Consider the following 24,004-nt stretch of genomic DNA (forward strand, 5'->3'; position numbering starts at 1 on the left):
CTGCAGTAATACTTATTTCATATCTATTTTCAGATGTTCTGTCTTCAAATTCCTTCCCACTTCTCCACCACTGAAATGTTTATACACCGAGGAAGCCACCTCAACAGGAAAGGTATCATAAGTGCTTCAAATCCTCTTAATGTTACATTTGTTGTGGAAGTACTCCATTAGTTTGAAAACTGAATTATAAAGTTAGTCTTAGAAACCATCCTTCGCCGAAAGCCTCTGGCTTCTGGAGTCAGGGCAAGACCTCTTCAGAAGGGATGAGAAAGCAAAGATGATGCAGAGGACTCARGTTAGCGCTAAGGTAGCACACATGAACATTCTTCACCAAAAGACTTGTCAGAGGTCAGAATGAAGGAGAAACACTTCAGAATAGTTTCGTTACAGGTAGAAATATGCTGCTTCCAACCAAGTGTCTCTGGARATCAATAGTGCTAGCAGTGTCTTAAGAGAGGTACATCACAAGATGCTTCTCCTGTGGAGCAGTCTATTGCTTAGGCTCAGTAATTTTGTGGCCATACAGGGACAAAAACAACTCATTTTTACTTCAAACCTTCCAAATGTCTTTCCTCATGCCAGCACAAACTGCTTCAGCCCATGATTAGAAAAGAGTGAAAACAGGTATGATTATGTAGGAAACCATTAAAACTAACATACATTTATTCAAATTCTTAATATTTTAGATTTTCATGTTGGAATATGATACTTGATGCATTTCAAAGTATAGACAGCATAAGCAATACAAAATTTTGACTCAAAAAGCATGGCAGTTGTTAAAGTAAGAATCAACTAATACTCAGTTCCTTTGCCATGCTTTTCGTTGCAATTTAGACAACATTAAAAAAGAAACTAGCCAGATTTAGTAAATCACATTTTTTTCCCTTGATTCTTGTCTTTTTCAGCAGTAGTTGCTTTTCTAAGGGAGATGAATTCTGTCTGATTGCTAACTGTAGTAACTGCTTATTTCCAAATTCAACTATCAACTACCCATAAACTCAAATAAATACGTTGCTAACAAGGGAATATGTCTGTATTATATTTTGTATATGCAGATAAATATTTGGCACACAATTTATTCTTTCTTAATGCTTTAAAAGGTTAGAAATGGTAATGCATTTGTGAGTAGATGGCTATTTTATTATTAGTTATCTATATCAAGCTTAGTAAGCATTAACATAACTAACATTTTATCTCATATATAATTACTTTTTTAGGAAAAAATCATTCTTATGCTAAGCAGTGCTATTATATTCATGCTCAGGTAATCCAGATGCCCTCTCTGCAATATTCTGGCTTTAGTAATTATTAGAGGTCAAAAGGATGTGAAATACCAAATGTGTTTAAGATAAAAATGACCTCTAATTTAAATCTTTGATATTTTGCCTTTACTTATTGCTGTGATTTTCTGTACTGTATTTTCATACTTGCATAAGTTTACTAAATAATCAGAGTTTAAAAAGCTGAAAAATAATTGAATTTCATCAAACTGTGCTGATTACTAGTCTACTAGGAGATTACTTGTCTACTTGAGAAATGCTAATGCTTTCTGGTGCTGCTGGTGTATGACTGAGTTCTGCCTGTGGACAGTTTTATTTGTGACAGTTAATCCTCATTTCTGTGAGCAGGGAAAAAAAATCAARTATCTTTACAGGGAAAACTTCTATGTACCACACAAAATATTTYGTTCTTTGACAATACTAGCTACAGCCCTTTATATTCAGAAACCTCTAAATGTAAATTCAATAAAAGATACCGCTGTCTAATAAAGACAAAAAACAATCTTTAAACAGAAAGCTGACAAAAATTATTAGCAAATAAGATCAAGAATCTTCACTGGAAGAATCAAACCAGAAGAGCTCAATGAATTCAAAGTAGAAACAATATGCCTACATAAAAAAATAATTTAATTATATTATGATACTTTTCTTCTGGTGTAGGGAAAGCTAACTTAAATATTTAACCTAACTCTGCAAGCATAAACCAAAACATTTTGTGCCCTACAAATTCGGYTATGGCAAATATTAGAAAATAAATAGTATATACACTGGAAATGGAAGAGATTCTTTGCTGGAAAATGTGTCTTTTGGAAGTTAATGCAAAAAAATGGCCAAGWACATCCTGCAAAATCCTCTTTGAAACACAGCCACCAGTAAACCTACAACTGGTAAGAAATTCCAGTCTAAATTATCAGTAAAACAGCACAKGTGACATTCAATTTGCATTGTATATCACGCAGATCATGAAAGAGTTTATGAAGTTTTCTCTGCTAAGATTAGATTTTAGGCCCATAACATGCCTAAGTAAAGACAAAGGTTTAAGAGAACCATCTTTTTCTTAACATAGACAATTATAAAAAAGCTAAGTAGCAATGGTCAGATGACAGACTGAAAATATGCATTTATTTAACTGCAGTTCAGACTATCAACTGGCTTAATGTATAGACTTGGTTTTTTTTACTATCATATGCAGTGAGACAGCATATGCTAAAATATTTTTATGATGAAGATGATTTTTCCCACAACAAACAAAAAATTTACCCATAATTTCTACAAAAAAAGTGAGCAAACCAGGATAACAWGATGTTCTTTGGACATCTGGGCATGAACCCAGTGGGAGGGAGGCTGACTCAACCTGCTTGAAGCCAGTGAAGGTCTCACTCGTGCTCGTGTTTGGCTGGAAACTCAGCTAAATGGTGGCCGTGGTTCCTCCTTCAGTAGGGCTTTCCAAGGGATTGGGAAAGAAATAGACTGAAACTCAACCGTATTCCTTTTCTGAAGGATTTTCAAATGCCGAGAAGGTTAAAAAAGGAATAGGCAGAAGTCCATTAGCCCGTGCCTATGGGCTAAGGGAGGGGGAAAGGCGACAGAAAGAGATCTATCATGGCAGATCCCAGACTGAACTCCCTCTGGCTCCACTTCTAAGACTAAGCCCAACATGAACAGATGGAGAGAAGCCAMTTCTCGCCTAGATCTGCGAGCCACAGAGGGAGAACAGGAAGGATATCTCCCCAATACGGAAGAAATCTTCTCCTCTGGAGGAGAGGCAGGTTTGATATTCTAACAAGCCTTTTATCAGCGCTTACTGCCAATACCCAACACTTCCACGCTGTGCGAGGAAACAAGGGAGAACCTCTCTAAGATGTCGGAGCCTCAATCACACTAAGCTAACGAACGTCATGCCAGCGAGCCCAAAATCCGGAAGAAAACCGGAAAATGGTGTCTCAGACTCCCGTCCTCTCCGGATTCCCAGAGGYCTTGGCCGCGCTGCCGCAGGCCGCCTCACGCCCCGCGCCACTCGCACATCTGTCAGCCACACGTGTCCCGTTCCACTTAACAGCTTCACTCAGCAACTCGCCTCACGTCTCCCGCGCAGAGGGTTAGTGCTCTGTCAATTCCCCATTCATTTCTAATTTGTGAACTTTTAATCTCACGCCTGCTGGTTTTTTTTTTTTTTTTTTTTTTTTTTTTTTTTTTTTGTCTCAGGAGAATGAAAAGGTTTTGTACTTTTTAAGTGGGAATACTTTTATGAGGTCCTTTAAAGACTATGCTAAATTACTTGTGTAATTACTGACACAACTGAAGACACGTTTGACACGACAAGCCCAGGGATACCTCTTAACAGATAAATTTCTGTAAAATTCTGCTCACTGCCTGGAAGTCCCCCCTCATCCAAAAATCTTTGAAGTTTGCAGGAACTTTATTTTTATATAGTTTCCAATAGAATTTAACAAATTGGAATTAACTCAAATGTCTCACGRTAGACATATTTTTTCCCCATTTAATTCCTCAATGGAATTTCAAATCTTTCCTTTGGTTAAGGCACAATTTCCTGAAAGATGGTGTTGATTTTCCAACTTCAAATACAGAGATTCACAGCTGTATTTACTCTAGCTTTTAAGAATTTGCATAGCTGAAAAGGTAGGTCTAATTTTGAATTAGAATGATTTCCTTTTCCAATCATTCTTATTTATTCTTTCCTAAAATATCTAGTATTGTTTTTCTCTAAGGATATTTATATAGTTCTTCTCAGTTCTAATCACAGTTTGTGGCTTGGAGAGGTTTTGTATCTTCTGCAAGTTTTTATTACTACACAAAATATCAGTTGCTCACTGGCAATTAAATTTTGATCACTGACATTTAAGAACCTCTTTATTAYTTACATATATTCATTTAAAACAATAACTAGCATTTTAAAAATCTGGAAGTCACCCACTATTAAGTCAAATACTTTATAAAAGGCACCATTAAGGGTCCCTACAACAGCATCAACTACTTCTTTTATCTTTTGGAAGTTTACCTTTTACACTGGTTAGTAAGAATTACCAGAATTATTGAAATTAAGTAATAATAATAACATTATTAATAGTGCTAGTTATACACTARCCATCAGAGAAAGCAAAGTGATTTTGAAGGAGACTTTGCTTGTTTCTAACAGCAAGGTGAACTCTTTGGAGCTATTTGTTTTGAAAGAAACAATATTTGTGAGCGAGCATGTGGAGCGGAGCCACAGGTCGTGCCACTAAAGTGCAGAAGAGCTTCGCCCCACTCTGCAATTGAAAGCCATATTGCTGACTGGGGCAATATTGTCTTCGCTTTTAAAGACAAACTGCTGGTGGGGCTCTTCTTCTTCTGCCCACTTTGCTTAAAGTGTTCACAGCAAGAATATTTATCTCCACAGTGGGAGGCCAAGGATTAGCCACAGCCTCCAAGAGGGTGGAGAGATTTAAAGGTCAATTTAATTAACTCATTCTAATCTTTTACACATCTCATGTAAATGTCACTGTTTCTTTAGTAGAACAGATTATATTTTAGAAACTTTAGGCATTTGCACTGTGTTGGATATAATACAAATACTTAATTTAATTAATCTGAAAAGGAAGCCTAATGGAAGTTGTTTCTGAAACARAGCTTTATCTAGAAATGGAAAAAGGGCGACAGAAAAATTCTGGCGACAGAGTAAGGAGAGGTTTAGAAGAACAGTAATCTTTCCAACTGACTGGCTGAAGAGCTTCTTGCTGATCTAAACCTTTCACATTTTATAAAATCTAGTCAAGAGGAGACCTGCAGTTYCTGATACTGTGATCTCAATCAAAAGTCGCAAAACGTTAAAATGAACTTGACAGAACATTCTGCTTCTGTTTCAGTGACACAGCCCAAGGAAAAATCAGATCAAGTCCCAAGATACTTCCAGGGYGCCGCTGGGGAAACTCTGCGTGAAGGAATAGGCCAAAACAAGCACACAGAGGTGCTTCATTACAAGTAAAATTAYAATTCAGTGGAAAAGTTTGGCAGTGGTTCATGGTAGTTAGGAGAATCCTGTACACGTGGTCAGGCTGTTCTCCGGTGAGAGTGGTTACAGCAGCACTGCCTGGCCCAGGAACAGGTGATTTTTTTTTGTTTTTCTTAAGAACCCAGCAATCCTGGATAGAAGCAAATAGGTGTATATAGTTAAGAAGCATATTTGAAAAAAATAGTATGAAAAAGAAACTGCACATAAAAACTTCAAGACTTTTTGTTGTAATTTGAAAAAAAAAAAAGGCTACTTTTGAGGAGATGTTCATGACACTGTTTGGCCAGAGGTTTCCAGCGCTACTCTTATAATATAAAAGCAAAAGGAAAAATCTCAGAGATGTMTGACTTTGTCATAGGTTTATTTTGTATGCCAGCATAGAATGCTATATCATTCTCCTTGTCTGCAGCATGAGAGCACAACAGAACGTGCTTCATATCAAATAGCCTTTGTTAAATAGCTTTATATATGTATGTATATTAGAAGAATGGCTTTATAGGAAGACATTTGTCTCATAACTCTTATATGTTACGGGGTGGACAACTTAGTTGTTATTGCCAGAACTTTACCTGATAAAAATTCTGGAAAGTATAGTCCATTATATCTGCAGGCTGAATCTATCTGACAATCTAACAAGAAAATCTTTAAAGAATTAAAAAGTTCATGTAGTCTGGACAATAAAATACCTCAAGAAATTCTTCCCACATCAGAAGTGAAAAATACCAAGTTCATGTGGTTCTCTATTAATGAAATTGTTTAAAAGCAGGGATCATCAATTTTCATTTTAGATTTCAAGCTTCTACACATATAGAAATAACAAGCATCTCTAAATCAAAATGAACTTGAAGAACATCTCCCACAAGTTCTTTATGAACTTCACATCCTATACAGACAAATTACAAATTTCTGCCACAAACAGCCAAAGTCATACGTAAACATTTCTCCTGTTCCACTAAATGCTAAAAGCTGAAGGAAAATCAGTTTTGGTCTCTCTCGCCCCCAGTAAAAGAACTGTTAGTTACACCGGGGCTGATGCTCTCTTGTAGAAGCAATTTTATTTTATTGGGCAAGAATCGWCTCTCCCTCTGTTGAGCCTAGTAGAATCCAGATTTATGTAAACTTTAAGCAAGAACAGATGTGCTAAAGGGTAGTAAATTAGGATACCCTTTCCAGAGCAGCAGGAGTACAAGCATTTGCAAGAGTAGTAGATTTAACTTCTCTAAACTTGTTTGGGGGTAAAAAGTTTCTTCAATTAGCTCCCAACTTCTAATCTTTCATAACTTTACAATGTACAGAAATTAGTTCTGTAATTCTTCCAGCAGATTTGTATTCTTGGACTTTGCATGATGAAAAATTATGGTCATCAAGTTGAAAGGAAACTCAAAGTTTCCTTGTTTCCCATACATTTTGAGATGAAAAGAGGACTTTCTATACAATAAACTTTGGAAAATAAATGTCTATTGAGGAAGATGTAGGAATTAAAAATTAAATTAGGACTAGAGTGTGCTATTCACTACATGTGTTTTTGACTCCACTTCTTTCTATTGGAAATAATTGATGTTCTCCGGCATTTTCTTGTCAATGCTAGGACAATCTTAAGAGTTAGGGATTCCTTTTTGATGAATTAGAAGACACTGACAAAAACACAAGGTAAGGTAAACTTTTTCATTTATTAATTGTCTGAGTTGTGGAATTGCTTTGAGCCTTGATTTTTTCTTGGGTAAGAGATCTATGTATATACTAGCACCATTGAATAGCACAAAGTACAACAACAAAACCAGCCAGAATATTTTTCTCATTTGATATAATAAATATCTTAGTAGTACGTGACCAATAAGACGGATGATCAGGGTTTAAGGAAACATTTTTTGACATAGGAAATGTTTCTTATCCTTACTTGCAGATTTGTCATAACAGATATATATTAGCATATATTAGCAAATGTTGACTAAAACTCAAAGTCTACCAACTTGGTACTCTATTTTCCACATTAATAAAGAAAAAAATAGCAAGAAAAGAAAGCAATAATATGAACAAAAAAAAAGCAAGCAAACAAACGAACAAATACAACAAAAAACCACCACTCATCTTTCAACAACTACGCATGTAGCTCCAGGAAACTTTAATCCCAACTTAGAACTAATCAAACTATCTTTCACAGAAGCACGACTAACTATGAAATAAAGCTTATTGGACAGATTACTGAGGATATCTCAAGCAAAGGCAGTGGTTTGCATCATGTGAAGGGAGCGAATTCATTTCAAAGATCCTAAACCCTCATTTTTTTAATCATCTCATTACTAGAAATGGTTTTCTGGAAGACATGAACAGGAGAATTCAAGGGGAATTCTCCTGACTTTGAAATTGGAATGCATGCAGAAAAAAATGGACTTTGACAGTTAAGTGTCTTTAAAAATAAGAGAAGATTCTCCMTATTACTCATATATAATCTATAACTGTGTATATATTGATTCACAAATCTACCATACAAGGTGAATAACACGATATCAAGCATTAAAATGAATACAGCTTAGGAATTAGTGTGTACACTACCATTTTTTTTTAATGAGGTAGAGTTTCTGTTTTTCCTTATGAGAAACGCTACCTGTCCTCTGGAACAACTCATATAGGATATCTGCAGCATACTCTGAAAACAAAAGCATTTGGAAAGAACATTCTTTTTAAATACACTGAGGCGTCTGACTAATGAACAAGGTAATCAGGATTATTTATCTACTAGTTTCTCCACTAACAGATGAACAGATTTATCTAGTTTATCCACTAGTCCTATCCTGATCAATAACTGGAATGACAAAGTTCACAACTGATTAGGACTCCTTTTCTAAAAACCATTAAAGAAATAATAGACTCTCTGGAGGAAGCTATTTGTTTTCTGATCCATACGTTTCTCTCAGTTTAATATTGCTTTTTCCAATTCATTTTTGATTCTGAGACTATCATTTTAACCAACATTCACTGGAACGATTTCCTAAGCACAAGTTCATCTAAAACAAATGTATACACAGGCAGCTTGCCTTTGTCAAATTAGATTCTCTTTTTAAACCACAGGGAATGCAAACATTAAAATGAAAGCAGCTTTTACTTTTATTGGGAAAAATCCATATCTCACATTTGATTCCAATTTTACTTGAAGTTTCACTTATGTGTATTTTTAAAAATGATTTAGAATTCTGAAAGTGTATTCAAAATGTATTAATATTTTCAGGATTTTTTTAAAAAATATATTTTATCAGAACAGTCTAGCAAAATAGGAATCCAGAGTCACAAACTGCTTGGAATGCAGAAAAAGAGTAGTAAAGACAGACATCATCTTCCTGTGGGTCAAAAATAATATCATCTAACTTCTGTGCTTCAATATATAAACTTGAAATTCTTAATAGTATTTTTTTTCTGTAACAAAACTGTTACATTTACACCAAGATATGGCTACATCCTGTTCTTTTGGGTTGTTTGGATACATTGTCTAAAAATCCCAACCCACATAAATACAAAAAAAAAAAATTTTTTTTGGTTTTGATGTGAAAATATCTGCATTTTTAGTGACAGTCACATAAAACTGTTTATCACTGTCATCATTAATAAATTCAAAGAGCAGTACAGCAGAGTTACAACACAGCAATTGCTGTACTAACAGTAGCACAGATGAAAACATTCCGCAATGCAATTTTAATTATGCTAAGTGTGTCATTTAACTAATGACAGCATCTTAAGTCTTCTAATATACTCACACTGAAATTTAACCTTGATTGCCTACTAATGTCATCACCCCATCTTCTAAAAGATTTCAAGCATTAGCTGACACCGTAATTTTAAGTTTAGGAGCAATCACATCTCTCCCCTTTGACTCACTGATCCTTCTCCTTTGTCAATGAAAAGGAGTCAAATAAGGAGTCAAATGTCTTCCCAAACAAAAAAGTTCCTCTTTGATCCATTAGAAAAATTGAACCCAGGAATGCAATTGGATATCGTGAGCCCAACTGTTAGAACTGTTAGTGGCTTGACTGTAAAAACTGCTGAGTCTTAAACATTTCTGCAGTAAAGTGAAGAATTATGCAATACGATCACAACAGCTCCACCAAAGGAAAGAAGTAAGAGCAAATGAAAAAACTTCCCCACCTGCTGGCAGAAACTCTAACCAAAGCTACAGTGCTCATATATTGAGACTTTGCAAGCTAATCGTCACCTGCASTCCTGCAAGCACCATTCCCACCAGTCTGTGCATTTGTAACACACTGCTTGACACTGAAAGSGGAAAAGCTGATGAAGAGGAGAGGTGGAAGAAAGAAATTTAGGCTTAGGTTGCAGTATTCAGTCCATTCTTAGTAATACAACTGTGAATATTATGACAAATGCATTCTCYATAATCTCTGTAGTTACTTGAAATCGTATATTAAATATCTTCTGATAATTCTTAATCACAGGGTGCAACTTCCACTTGCATCAAAATAGCCTGGAGGAGCAAAAGAACACGGCTGATGCAGGCACTGGGCTTACAGTGAGTGTTAGATGGGACAGGATGAGATGCCCAGCAGTGCAGCTGCAGACGGAATTATTGCTACAACTGAAATGAGGTATATTAAGAATAAATAATGACAAAGAAATGGCAGTGAGCATRAGCAAATAAGACTGAAGCAGAGTTCAAGAATTTTCTTTTCTGCTTGCAGGAGACAATACTGCCAACTCAAGAGCAACTGCCTGTTTTGCTGTATGTGTGTCCCCTATGCAACTTCTTTGTTCCCACATCCCTGTAACAGAGGGAAAAGGAGGTGTAATGCAGCAGTATGAAGCTGGCTGGCTGTGCATCACACTTCTCTCCTAAATGAAAAAAGTAGGAAGAAACCAGAAGGCCGCGGCCTTTTCCGAAACTACATCTCACATAGGCACATCACTAGAGTAAATGTTAATTAAGAGATTTGGTTGAACACAGCATCTCTTGTCAGTATTGTCCAGACACTTTTCCTTCTCTTTCAAGAGGCACCACCCTGGAGCTTTAATAGCACGGCTTGAGGGTGCTCCAATGGGAATGAGGAGGACCTTACTAAGGGTAGTAAAAAGGTAAGAAATAAAAGACAGCCTGGACAGACTGTTCTGGCTGCTGCTGGGGTAAGACTTAGAGAGTACCTCTTCTTTCTCAACTTTCTCAACTAGTTTTCCGACTAATACATAAATAAAAGCCCTTTGTTTCAGCATGTTGCCTTGCTCATTCACAACTACAACATTGTTAACCTTTAAAAACTAGTTATATCACTGGTTTAGGTATTTCGAAAGCAAACTTACCTGAAAGTCTTGATCATCAATTCCAAACCTCTCTCTTAGATTACGGAAAACCATTGGACAATATTCCTTAAATTTGAAATGACTTGGCATGTTTTCTCTGAAAGAATATAACACCAAATCAACTTCCTTCACTTGCATATGCAATTAAGTAATTCTGGAGTATTCTGTCCCAATTCTGTTCATACAAAGCAGAGAATAAGGAGATTTACAATTTCTCTTCTAATGCCTTCAAAAAAAAAATCAGATTTGGGCTCAACATGTTTTTTTTTTTTTTCTCTTTATCAAGTTTCATAATTTTTAAAGCACATATACTTATTTCTCTCTAACAAGCTATATTAGAACTGGATGAAATAAATACAGATTGCATTTTGATTGCTTTTGCACCTGGACTCAAAATCAGAAGATATCTACTCTTTGCCCTAAGAATCTCCCAAAGGTGAAGAAATTGATTGGATTATAGAAGAATTACATCATGTGTGACATCAGAAAGTAATGACATCATCAAAACTTCAAGAAAATTGGGTTAATTTTGTATCAGACTGGTTTTCATATCCTATTGTTAATTTCAGACATTAAACTTGAAAAAAAGTAATTTTGAGCTTTGCCATATTGGACTTTTATAAGACACGATGGATTTCTTCCTTTTTACAAGTATTTTCTTYACCTGAATTTAATCTATACACAAAACAACATTAACAGTTTTGTATGTCTGCATGTTCTGTTTGTGGTGTACCTTTATTTTTAAGAGATGTGGATATTACATTAAATCATCGTAATACTTTTTGAGCTCATCTATGAATAATATGACTTCCTACTACTAATTATAAGAAGATGCAAAATATTCAGCTTTGATATATAATTTAAATTTTCATCCTTACTCAAATATTTCATTTAAAATATTAACAATATTTGCATGCAATTTTGTATTTTAAAAAATACCAAAATTAGTATGTATATCAGCTACCAATAATCASAGAGTGAATCATTTTTTAACATAAAATATATACATAAGGTAATAATATAACATATGGAAAAGAATACTACCCAGCAGCCCCTCCTGTTGCTTTTTAGAACAGCACAGATGGTTATGTTTAACACAGGATTAAACTAATCATCAAAATTTCAGTCCCATCAATTGAAAAACAACATCCACTACCAACTTCTACAAAGAATTGTTACTTGTACTTACTTGTTGAAAAGGTGATTGTCCACCTTTATCTTTGAGTATGCTTTGAAATCATCTGGCATCAACATAACAGGGATTTGAACATGGCTCAGTTCATTGATCTAGAGAAAACAGAGTACGTTTTAGTTGCTGATGTCTTTGCAAAGATGCGGCATGTGATTTAATTGTGAAGAAGTTACTTGGTCTACTGTTTCCTTTTAGCGTGTTCTGGAATTAAGCTTAAGAGGAAGAACAGAAAAGCAGATTGCTCTTTCCAAATCAAATGCATTCAAAGATCAGCAGCATGGAAGAGAAGAAATGGCACAACATATTTATACCAGTTTCAGGGAAGAAGTGTTTCAAAGCACTCCTGGAAAATACTATTTGTGAAAGGTCAATGATGATGATGTCAGCAAAAGAGTCTTAAAACACTCTTCCTGTTTAATTGAGCTGCCTTTTCTCTAGATAATTCAAATTCTGCATTTCCAGAGACTGTTAACCTTCACAGTTTACAAACCAGTCTTAAAATGAAATTTTACCGACATTGAATGCACACATTGTGAAATTAATAAGCAGAGATTTGTTTCTTATGTAAGAGTAGAGAACAGTTGAGTTTTCATAAGGTGGCATTTTCATAGGCATTAAGGCCTTTTTTTGAATATTCACTTTAATTGGTTAATTTTTCCTTTAAAAATGGGTGGAGAAATAAAGTCTAAGTATTTCCTTCATTTCTTAGACTTAGGCATGTCATTTATTCTTTGCAGCTTTGAAAGAAGCATTGTCAAGTCTTCCCAAGATTAGGATTTTACAAACACAGTAAAGCACCCACTTATTTTCAGAAGCATCCACTTATTGCCATGTGCTTACGAGAAAATGTAGACGAGTTCACAGTTACTTAGTTTGCAGGCACGTTTTTATTATTTTGTGTATCTACAACTATTTTCGTAAATTTTAACTAAATTTTGTAAATTTTAACTACTACATGCTGAACATAAGACCCAGCACTGACAGCTTGCAACAGTTCCTTCAGACGACTAACAAAACATCCATTACAACAAGTAAATACTCATTGAATATATTTTACCTACGCTCTTGCAGTGCTTCAGACCTTGGTAATTTGTTTTGATTTACATGATCAAACCTTCCTGCTGCTGCAGAGCACATTTTGCTTTAGCCAAATGCGAACTCCAGCTATGTGGATGCAAATGCACAGCAGAGGTGGTTAAACCTAAACAGAGGTGACCCTGGCTGCTCCGTGCTGGAGCTGTTCTTATGCAGCATCGCTTTCCAGAGAGGAACTCGTTAGTTCCCTGTAAATACTACATGGCTTAAGAGAAGCTTTCTGAGAAGGCATCACTGAAAGAGCTACAGGTTATAAATGAGAGAGGGAATGTGCTCTTGCTAATGGAAAATAAGAGCTTTTACTGAATGATCTTGGGCAGAACTGAAGACAAAAAAAAAAAAAAAAAAAAAAAAAAACGATGAATTTTTTCACTTTTAAACAAAGAAACCAACACAAGGGATATGTCAGACAGCCCCGATACTTTCCAGTATTTTTAAGTCTCAGCAAAGCTCCTCTAGCCATGTCTCATTTCTGTTACTCATATCCCTTGCAGCCCACAGYAAGAGAGATAAAAATCTGTTGAATGTACTTTACAAAATACTTCTTTGGAAAGCCCTTAAAAGCTCTGCAGTTATTTAACAGAGGCTAGAAATGAAATATGAAGATCGCCGAGACTGGCTGAACCACGTGCTCTTCTCCTTGATGTTCTAGGGAGAGGGCTCCTTCCTCCTTGCGAGGGGAGAGAAAGAAGGAGCTTCAGGAAATTTGTGCAAACACAGCTGTACAAGCCTAATAAATCACCCTGACACCTCATTAMCTATGACATAAAATAACAAAACATTGATCGAACATCACTAGATCTAACATACAAGCTCGTAACTACAGCCGGTATCACTGTACATCAATCTCACCCTGCGATCACAGGCCGCTCCATGGGTCTGCCCAACCAGCCTAGCTGTTGTACAAAACACTAGAGACAAGCAGATATATTACACGAGGAAACACCAATATGAAGCTTTAGATGGCTTGCACAGAATTACCTACTCTTTTAAATTATCAGATAGTACAGCAAATTCCATGCTTGAAGAAGTACGGAAAGTATGAAGCCACCACCACCACCACCACCACCACCACCACGCACACCCCATCACCAGGCAAAATAATACACTCTAACAGGATTTTCTGTGTAAATTAACTTTTCTTTTTTAGGAAATTCATCCAACTCTGAAGTACATCTAAGTAAATTCTCTGTTTTAAGGCAATTTCTCCCTACCTAGGGAAAACAAAAGCAAACCCCCTGCCTCGCCGCCACCGATGACAGACATATAGTCCAAGTGACCTTTGGTAGCGCRTCCCAGGTGAGTAATGGCACCTCCCACAGCGCAGGCCATCGATTCATGTAAACCTCTCAAGAAGCAGGTCTGGTTCTTTGTGCAAGAAACCCTTTTTTTGAGAGATTCGAGCAGGCCGGGCCTGCCGGCCTACACGACACAGGGAGGAACAACCGTGTTCTCACATCTTGGCAGAACCTGGGACTGCACAAAGGGATCAGCTCCTCACCTTGGCATCACTATGGAAATAAATCGTCATGTTAAAATGCAGAGAAAGCAGCCTTAGCCTTTTGAGATTAACTTTTTTCTTCTCTGTGTCCTAAGGTCATATATCACAAAATGTTAAATAAACTGCATATGGTACCAGTACCAAGTATTTTGTGCATCTTTTCAGTTACCAAACATCACTAGCTCCCGTAACAAGAGCAAATGAAATGCGATGTGAGGGGAATGAAATTCCCAATTACAACAACATTGTGTTACAAAGGCTGTAGTAACACCAGGAGAAATCAGAAATATCAATTTTCCTCTAAGGACTTCTGCCGGCTGTAACAAAATTAAAAGCAAGAAACAATTTTCCACAAAGCTAATCAAGACACATAAATGAAGCCGAAAGGGCTCACTAGGCAGAAGGCTGACCAATTGATGGGAATTCAGAACCAAACATTCACTTAATTATAATTACTTCTAAGAGAAATCGYTCTTATAGCATCTCTACAATAAACGCATATGCCTCACACTGAAATAGAAACAGTTCTTTCAATCCTTTAACAGCACTGTGATGAAATAGTGATTTTTGACAATGCAGTATTTTGCTGCAGTTCTCATTAATTTGTAACAGACATTGCTTACTGGATCTTTGAGGAATTTAAATCCTCTATAATAATAGCCTTGGAAAAGGGATATTTTGAAAAACGAATGACTATGATTTGAGTTGCATAGTAGTGATGTGTATAAATACCTCATGTCTAGTAAYAACATTTGTAAATACTTATACAGGAGATAATAATAAGAAAACGAGAAACCTCCCATGAATCTGCTCAACTATCTGTACAGAACTAGGTGTCTATGTGTGACAGAAACATTYCCCACGGCTTGCAAACTTTTAGGAAAGACAATTTTGAAAGCTCTAGATGGACATTGCTCCTTTAAACACGCAGTGCAAAGAACCCTGTGTGCCCGGAGCTGCTGGCTGGTGCGGGGGGCGCGCCGGGACAGGACGCGGCGCTTTCAGGCAAAAACCTACTGATTGCAACTCATTTTGCTCCTGYAGGTTTGGGATTGAATTCACACTGTCAGGAAAACAGAGGTTGTAATTAAACTGCAAGTAAGGGAATAATAAAAGCCTACTGGACATTGAATAAATAGTAAGACTCAGCTGGTAATGATTCTGAAATTAGCACACGGAGAGGTGTTCCCACAAAGCCATCTTATATTGGTGACATTTCAAATAAGCTTCTCTAATTTMTATCATTTGAAATCAAGCAATGAATATATCATAAATTGTTAGGCATTATTAATGGCCCTTATTTAATTCAAATACATTCAACCTAAACACCACATTACTAGGGCAATGCATAATTAAACATTAGTTTTCATTCTGTCAGAACATAAGCAGCAATAAATTGCTTGTATGCAAAGCAGACAATGAGATTTTTAAGCAGCACATAATAAAGGCAATTTACAGCATATATCGCACGTTTGGAGGCACGTATATGGCTGGAGGAGACAGAACAACGATCCTGTTCTCCACAGATGCAGCCTGACCCTATTAGTATGAGGCTGCAGCAAAAATTTGATGTAAAACACTGGCTTTTTTTTGATAAAAATACTGATAAAGCAAAAACACGGAACATGACAGGTACTCTGGTGCCTAAACTTTCATCCCAAGCATCTCACAAGTCCCATATAGATTACTTGTCAATACCTGATGGATGCTCCCAAAAATCTCTATTTAAAGTCTTCATTTCTGTGGTATCTTGTATTTAATATCTCAACTTTAATATACAGCATCGATACCTTTAGCCTTTAATTTAAAATATCAGTCAAGCGGACCCACATTGAAGTCATGGAGGGATTAGGTGTTTTCATGCTCAGTAGCTTGATAAAATATCTTAAATCACAGTTATGGCTCTCAGCAGTTTCAAATATATGTATTTGAAACATATATTCCTTCTGATGAAGGAACATATATTCCTTCTGTGGCTAAGCTTGAGGAAGTTCTACTTGCTTCTCAGGACCATTTCTCTCTTAACTCTGATGCTGAATGAAAAGCCGTTTCTCAGCAGCCTGTTCTACTAAGACCAACAAACAATTGTTTTGTTAGCCTGAAAGTCAGATGCATTTTTCAACAAATTACTTATTTTTAAAACAGRGCTGGGAAGAAGTGGGGGCGGGAAAGAGTTGGGAAGAAAAAAGCTATTGAGGCCAAGAAAAGAAAAGCACTTTTAACACCAACAGCAAATTGCTGCGAGAGTTCTGTGTTCATCATTTTCTTTCTTCTTCAGCATAGGAACTTGTGCAGACCTCTGACAGGGATTTTAGGCAGTATTTTCCATGAAGAGGGAGAGTCACTGTTTTGCTGCATCAATCCAGACATGTGCTGCTTCAGAGGCACAGCTGATTCATTTGCTTGTAAGTTAATGCTTATAAAAGCAAGACTGTTGGCTTCTTCTAGTGGATTGCTGTTACAAAGCAAGGCTACAAGACTGAAGAATGTGAACAGAAAGAGGAAAAGGGGGCATATATATATATATATATATATATATATATATATATATATATATATATATATATAACACTCCACATCTAGGAGACTATTCTGCTTCACTCTTCCAGCGCCTCCTTCATAACTGAAAACCATGCAGGCTTTATGAAACAGAGGTTTTTCCTGTTCGCTACAGCATAACCACATGGAAAACAAAGTTTATTGATGTTATTTATTCAATTATCGTGTAAAAGGTTGTTTTTGATGCTGTCYCTCCTCTGCCGGGCGGGTTAAAGCACCAGGGTGCCGCGGCGCCAGGCAGCGCCGGGCAGGCCCCGGCAGCCACACGCGGAGCAGGCGGCACCGTCGTGGCCCGGACAGGGAACGCTTTGTGCTGACGCGCATGCTGGAGAGCAAAGCGGTTATTCTACAGCTCTGAAATCTACCTTGAAGGATCTGAGAAGGGTGGAAGGGGTCAGCAGCTAATCAACTTTAGTGGAAGGCATTTGTCTGTTAGAGGGCAGAGCTATCGTTTGATAAATGTCATTTGACAGTTTAAATTACACTCAACACTGTTCTTGCAAGAGAAATAAAAGGTTAAGCTAAGTTATGATGTAGAGAAATAAATCAATTCAGCAACATAMTTTTTAATTTGTCTTAAATGAGGTATTTGTAGCTTCACTCATACAAAAATTCATCTCCTTTTTGTTTCCTAAAAGGACAAGGTAAAAAATATCTACATAATTTGTTATTATCTTTTAAAGGTGCTAGGACTTTAAACATCGTAGGAGACTTCTGCTATATACACGGTTCCTTAGTTAGTTATTCAGAAACAAATGTTGAGCTCAAAGCAATTATCTGACTACAAAGAAAACATAGCACAAATTGTAGGGTATTTAATATTCTCTGAATCTTTAGCATCACTTTCATTTAAGGTATACAGAGATAAAGAAAAAACAAGTCAGTATAAAAGGCCACCTAACTGCCAGGAAAATGCACTTTAAGGTTTCCCAAGTCTGAAGAACATCCCCCAGAAAATCACTGATGYTTTCTAGTTCAGCTGCTATCTAACACTAGATTGCCAGCGTCCAATGAAATTGAATAATCTACTGCTCAAAATATAAGCCAAATTGAGCCCAATATTTTTCAGATCACATTAATGGGCAAAGGCACACTTTTCCCAATGTGCTAACCACAGAAAATGTCAAATGCTTTGGAAAATTATCAAATATATTTTATGGCTTTAGAAATTCTGAGAAATAAACACATCAGTTAAAAATCATAAACTTTTGCAGAAAAAAAAAGCAAGGCTTTTCTGAAGTCTTATGATCTAATTTTTAATAAAAAAAAATGAAAAACAAAATAAAACAACCCCAAAGGCTTATTATTTTCACAGTTAAAAAAAGAAGTCTTCATGAGACTTTAGTTACAGTTTTCAGCAGTAAAATGAAATATGCTTGGTGAGGGAGGGCCTGTAGTGCGTCCATCCATTCGCAAACAGGATACTGTGACACACTCAAGCAAGTCCCAAACAGGATATTGTGACATGCTAGAGAAAATCCCAAGATAAAGAAGTTTAGCAAAGCATTAATTTCTTGGTGTTTATCTTCAAATTTAGAGTATCAAGGCCCCAAATCCAAGCAATGGATTTTATAACTTGATTATCACTCAGGCTCAGATGGTTTGAAGTGACAGTGTTTAAAGAACACCTACAACGAACGCTTCAAAGCCACATTCCCTTTATAAATGTTTTGATGCAAGATTTTAAACTCTTTTAAGTCTCTTGTACACTTTCACAGCCTAGAAAATCCAGAACATCTGCTGTACACTGTCAGGCAAGTGTAAAGTCACATTTCTACAGATTTGGTTAAACTTTGTGTGAATCTGCTTGCACCTTTCAATGAGTGCAAAAATTAACACCTTAAGATGTGCCAAGTAATCAGAGCCCAAATATAAATTAATCAGCTCAGATACAATGGCTGTCATGATAATCCCTTGTAATCCCATAAAGCTAGGAGAAAAGTGGAAGTGTGAATAAATACACTAGTTTATATTAATGAATTGGAAAAYAGAATATAAGAAAGATGATTTATTTACAGAGGAGATTTTTGACAAGTAAAGCAGTGTGAGCAGCAAGCAGCACACTAAAATAAAAATGCTTTCTCAAGCCAAAAGGGAACCGTAAAGCAGTCAAAGTCTTTCAGACCCCGACGAGCAGTGATGCCCACGACACGAATGAGCTCATCATCATGTTCTAATATACTGCTTAAAAAGAAAACAAGACAGAGCACCCAGCTCAGGCTACTTAGAAATTTGCAACCTATTAGCTAGTGAATATGCCACAAAATTGACAAAAGAAGGTTTTACTGTTGGAGGAGATATTTACTGTTTGAGCAGATATAATGGAACTCATCTTTTCTTAAACTTAATTTATGTGCTGAAAAGTTAATGCACTGTACTGCATTCTTTCATAGCAGTGGGCATCTTCAGATACTGTTTGAAAATATATTGCTCAAAATATATACCCTTGTCAGAAGGACTGATAGCCATACAGCTAAGTAATTTGCATACAAAGCCAAGTAAACTGAAGTTTAGTTCTTGACAGATAAGAATTTTGTTCTTTTATCAGTCCTAAAAGCTTTAAGAAAATATCTAAAAATATGGAAATATGAAAAAGCACTGAGTATTTATCTATGATACAGGAAAAGGTTGGTTTAGAATGTGTCACATTGCAGAGGCACACTTAAGCACGGGAGCAAGCACATTTAATAAAAGGTGGATTTTATATACAAAATAATACCCTTAACTCTCAAAACACACTAATGCTCTGCTGATTTCCTAAACGATCTGTTATGYATTCTGGTAGAAGAGTTCAACAAAAAGGAAGAAAATGAAGTAAAATTAAACCAAAGGACCTGAAGTATTATATTCCATGAATCATATTACTCATATTTGGAAAGTGAAAAAAACCCCACTAAACAGCAACAAAAACAGGGTTAAAGGAGTCTATTAAATAATGCTATCTTTCCTAACAGCTTTTAAGAACATCTTTGTCAAGTATAACTTTTCTCAGTGGGAAAAGGAATTCATGCAARCACAAAATTCCAGTAAACAGTTGAACAGATGCCTGGATGCTTTACTCTTACCTGAAAGCTGTAATTGTTAAGGTGAAGTTCAATTGAAAAAAATATATATTCAACAACAAAAAAAGCCAAACTATAATGGGAAAAGAAACTATGAAACCATTTCATAGATAATACCTGCAACTCAGCTGCTTAAGAAAGAGGAAGATTTTAAGAGCATCCTGCAAATCAGGATGGCTGCAGAATCAATACCACAAAGTAATAATCTAGCTGCCCTTTATCTGTGAAGAAACAACAAGGGATGTAAAAAACCCTAACATGGGGGCTATTTTTACAGYGTCATAGTCCAACAGCAATGGAGCTAATATTTTTTCAGGGAAAGAAAGACTGACTTGCGAATAATCTTTGTGAACACAGATCTCCAGGCAGTATAACATGCTGTCACAGATTCCACCCTCACAAATATGTTATTACTCAGAATTGTGACTTGTGAAAAAAAATAGCATTAAAACATAATCCCCTCTGATCMTTTCTGATTGTTGGTACAAGGCAAATTTTCCAAAGCAAGAAGCAATACTGCTTTTCCAACTTTTTGTTAGCTCTCAAACTACATCATCCAGTGAAAGGAACAATTCTCTGTGCAACTCTATAAAAAAAATTGTACTGGGAGCCCAAATGGATGAGTTTTRCATTTTCTCTCTTCAGAGAAATCMCGTAGTTTAGCTTCCTGATGCATCTTTATATCATTTGTCATACTGAATTCCTCTGTATTTACCAACCATCTATTTTTTTCTCCTTTGAAATTCCCTGTAATGCCTGGTCTATGGTTGAGGTAGACTGTAGCCACCTGGCGAGGATCACTGTTCTTCCCAAAGGATGCTGCCAGTGAGAACCGTTTTTACTMAATGAAGCCACTGTATGAGCTGCCTTTCTAAAATTTGTGTCCAGCCGAGAGATCCYGTTCCTAGCTCAGCAGCAGGCAGCCCTACTGGTCTCTGGGAATGGGAAAGCCCAAAGAAACCAAAAGGGCCTTGAGTCAGGTAGCAACTTCAGAGCAGGCTCTGAGGTTGATTAAGAGCCGTTTTAGCACTTTCTAGTCCATCTCTTCTGTGACTGTCAGGGTTGAAGAGCTTATTTAGTCTCTCAAACACAGATTTTAAACGTGCACTCTGCTCTCCTCCCAAAAGACATATCAAGAAGCTACAGAAGCCGTGATCTTATGTGCAGCTGTTAGAACGTGCGAAGGAGCGTTGTCCTGTTGTGCTTGCTTGAACACAATGAACTGGCTTTTGCTTCTGCCCTCGATACCCTTTTTCCACTCAGAATTCCAATTTCCATTAACTTGAAGAAAAATAAGCCAAGCATTTGTTTTGGCAGTAATTTTATGTACAATATTTCATGCATTTATTATCACTGCTTATTGGATATTAAGTGCCTCGGTATAATAACTGCAATATTCGTTTTGCTGCAGGCCAAGTTTTTAAACCACTGTATGGCATTTCATAACTGGAGAAAGCCTCTCTGACCTGGTAGAACAAAAGACTGTTTTCAGAGTCCTTAAGTAGTAGTCAAATGATKTGGGGGGAGTTTGGGGGGAAAAGGAGCAGAGGAGCAGCTTGGAGGTCTCACTGATGCTGAGGCCTCATCACACTCAATGTCTAAGTAAACTGAAAGCTAGCATAATTACACAGCTCAAAGTAAACATCTTTTTATCCCTTGATATAAAACTTTATTTATATCTTTTTTTTTTTAAAGTCACATAATATTACCGCACAACCTTTTCACTAAGTTTACAGGTCAGACTTCTGTTCCTAGAAGATTTAGTGAGCTTAGTGAATCTACATGGACATTTTCAGCAGACAAGGGACCATAAATCCTCCTGCTATTCATATTTGTCATAGTCCATAAATAAGAGGCAACTCTAGTGATTTTAATGCTGTTAATCTGAACATGCAGTGGTGTAATGGTGCCTCTCTGAAGGGGTTCAAATAGAGATCACCAAAAACATAACTCAAAAAAAGACAGCAGCAAAACCTTGCTTTTGCTGTAAAGGTAAGAAATTTTCATTATAAAATTTCACAATATGCTTCTAACAGTATTCCATATGCACATCTTTTTTTGCCCAAAGTTTCAAATATTACTGAATTTTGCCTTCACTTGTGGCTGTGAGCTGACAAGGCTAACCTTCTGCTTTTCCTCAAGTACCCCATGAGAAAAATTCCTAAATGTTCCAGTGCTCCTGGAACCACAAGAATCATCCTGGAGGTTTCCCTGGACTGGGATGTTGCAGAACACAGCACTAGAGGAGCCCTGAAAGCAAGAAGATCCAGGTGTGRCAAAACAGGACTTCTGTCCCAAGGGCAGGAGACAGGCACTTTGCAGAACCCAGGCTCTCTTCTCCACACTGCAAATTAGCCACAATCTGGCCACGTTAATTAGTGCCTTCTACACATCATATCAACATATACTTATTAGACACAAAGTAAATGACATACTACTAACAAGCGAACATAGAAGTGAGATGAAAAAGGATGCTTTCAGTAAAAGAATTTGTATTACAAGTTGGAGAAGCTATGACTTAGTTAACAGTACAGTGGCAGTAGATGGCCACGTTTCTTTTTTATGACATTATCCATCGTAATTTTGTTTCCAAACTAGTCAAAACCACGATTCCCCCATGCTAACGTGGGTGATGCCACTGTCTGATCAGCTGCCACTCATTTCCTCTCCTCGACATCAAAATCACAGTCTGAAAACCTGGAGAGCAGAAATAATCTACAAAAGCTCTCCTCACTACCGTTTTATGTATTACTGATGAATGGTTGGAGAAAGGAAATTTATCTGCCTTTCAGATTMTTTCCATACTTGAAAATCCGAATTAAAAACATCTAACAGATTTATCCGTTAAGCAAAAACTTCACATAAAGATATATATATATGTTCTATATTCCCACCCACATGCATACACACAGAGATAAATTTTTAAGACACGTAAGAGCCCTGACCTAGTAACACGCATTTTCAGCCATGAGCACTAACCTTAACTAACCTTAACAGGAAATTCTTCAAYGCAAATTAAAAAAACAAAGACCATTTAGGACTTCAGACTGGGGGAGCCGCAGCAAGCACCGCACTGCATTTTTGGAGATTGGAAGCTCTGTAGCATCCACCCGGGTGTTATTTTTAGGAGCCTGCGCAGCACGTTGGCCGGCCGACTTGCTCACAGCTGCTTCGCATCACCGCCGTGGCCGGAATGCGCTCCCCTCTGCCCTCCGCATTCCTCCCGGCACACACACTCCTTTTTCCATCGGCAGGCTTTCGGGAGAAGTAAATTGGGGGGAAAAAAATGTATTAAAAAGGAAATATTAAACTTAGCTTTAATTTTGGTTCAAATTAAAAGAACTGGAAAAAAAAATCCAGAGAGAAGCTCACAGTAAAAGCTATTGCCATYATTTTTTTTTTCTGAAGGAGACGGAGACCATGAGGTGCTGTTGTAGAAGACACCCTTAATTCCTATTGTTCCGAACAATAGGAATTATTGCAGAATCACCTCTGCAGGTGAGGCCTGCAGAGCCAGAGGGAAGTCCCTAGAGCAAGTTAAGGAACAAACTTGTCTTGTTGCCCTTCTGCCATCAGGGAACACAAAGGGCTACGATGGACAGGAAGTCTTTACTTCAAACCTGTAAGCTCAGCCCTTCTCCTCCAAAAGATTTTTGTTTCTTTTTTAAAGGGAGCATATATGATCCTATACAACTTGTGACTGAAAATGCAACTAATACTAGAGTATTTTCCAGGGAATCTAGTGCGGACTGGTTAGGAGAAAGGGCTCCAGAGGCACAGGGGCTCGGTGAGGTGGAGCGCAGAGGCCTGGGCCTCGGCTTTGCGGAGCTCCCTCGAGCAGCAGCAGTTGCTGTCCAGCCTTCACCCTCCTCCTCTGCTGTGTGTGGGGGTGGTCCTGCGAGGAACCAAAGCCAGAAAGCAACCTGGCTGTAATCGAGCCGAATAAAAAGTGTTTTTGTTCATTTGGGTCAGTTTGCCAATCCCRTGTGCTGCGAGGTCACATGA

General features: G+C 37.1%; 1 protein-coding gene across 2 annotated transcripts in view; it reads right to left on the minus strand.

The window, feature by feature from the left end:
* Window positions 1–24,004, minus strand: part of PIP4K2A (phosphatidylinositol-5-phosphate 4-kinase type 2 alpha) — a 100,002-nt gene that overhangs the window by 33,885 nt on the left and 42,113 nt on the right. For both annotated transcript variants that reach the window (XM_026039411.1, XM_026039413.1), the window contains exons 2-3: window positions 11,780–11,877; window positions 10,591–10,687 (exon numbers count right to left, since the gene is read on the minus strand). In XM_026039411.1, coding sequence (XP_025895196.1) covers window positions 10,591–10,687; window positions 11,780–11,877 — 195 coding nt within the window. The remainder of the gene's footprint in view (window positions 1–10,590; window positions 10,688–11,779; window positions 11,878–24,004) is intronic.

This window comes from Nothoprocta perdicaria, unplaced genomic scaffold, assembly GCF_003342845.1.
Source record: "Nothoprocta perdicaria isolate Ctin4 unplaced genomic scaffold, notPer1 scaffold_23, whole genome shotgun sequence".
Lineage (NCBI taxonomy): Eukaryota > Metazoa > Chordata > Aves > Tinamiformes > Tinamidae > Nothoprocta > Nothoprocta perdicaria.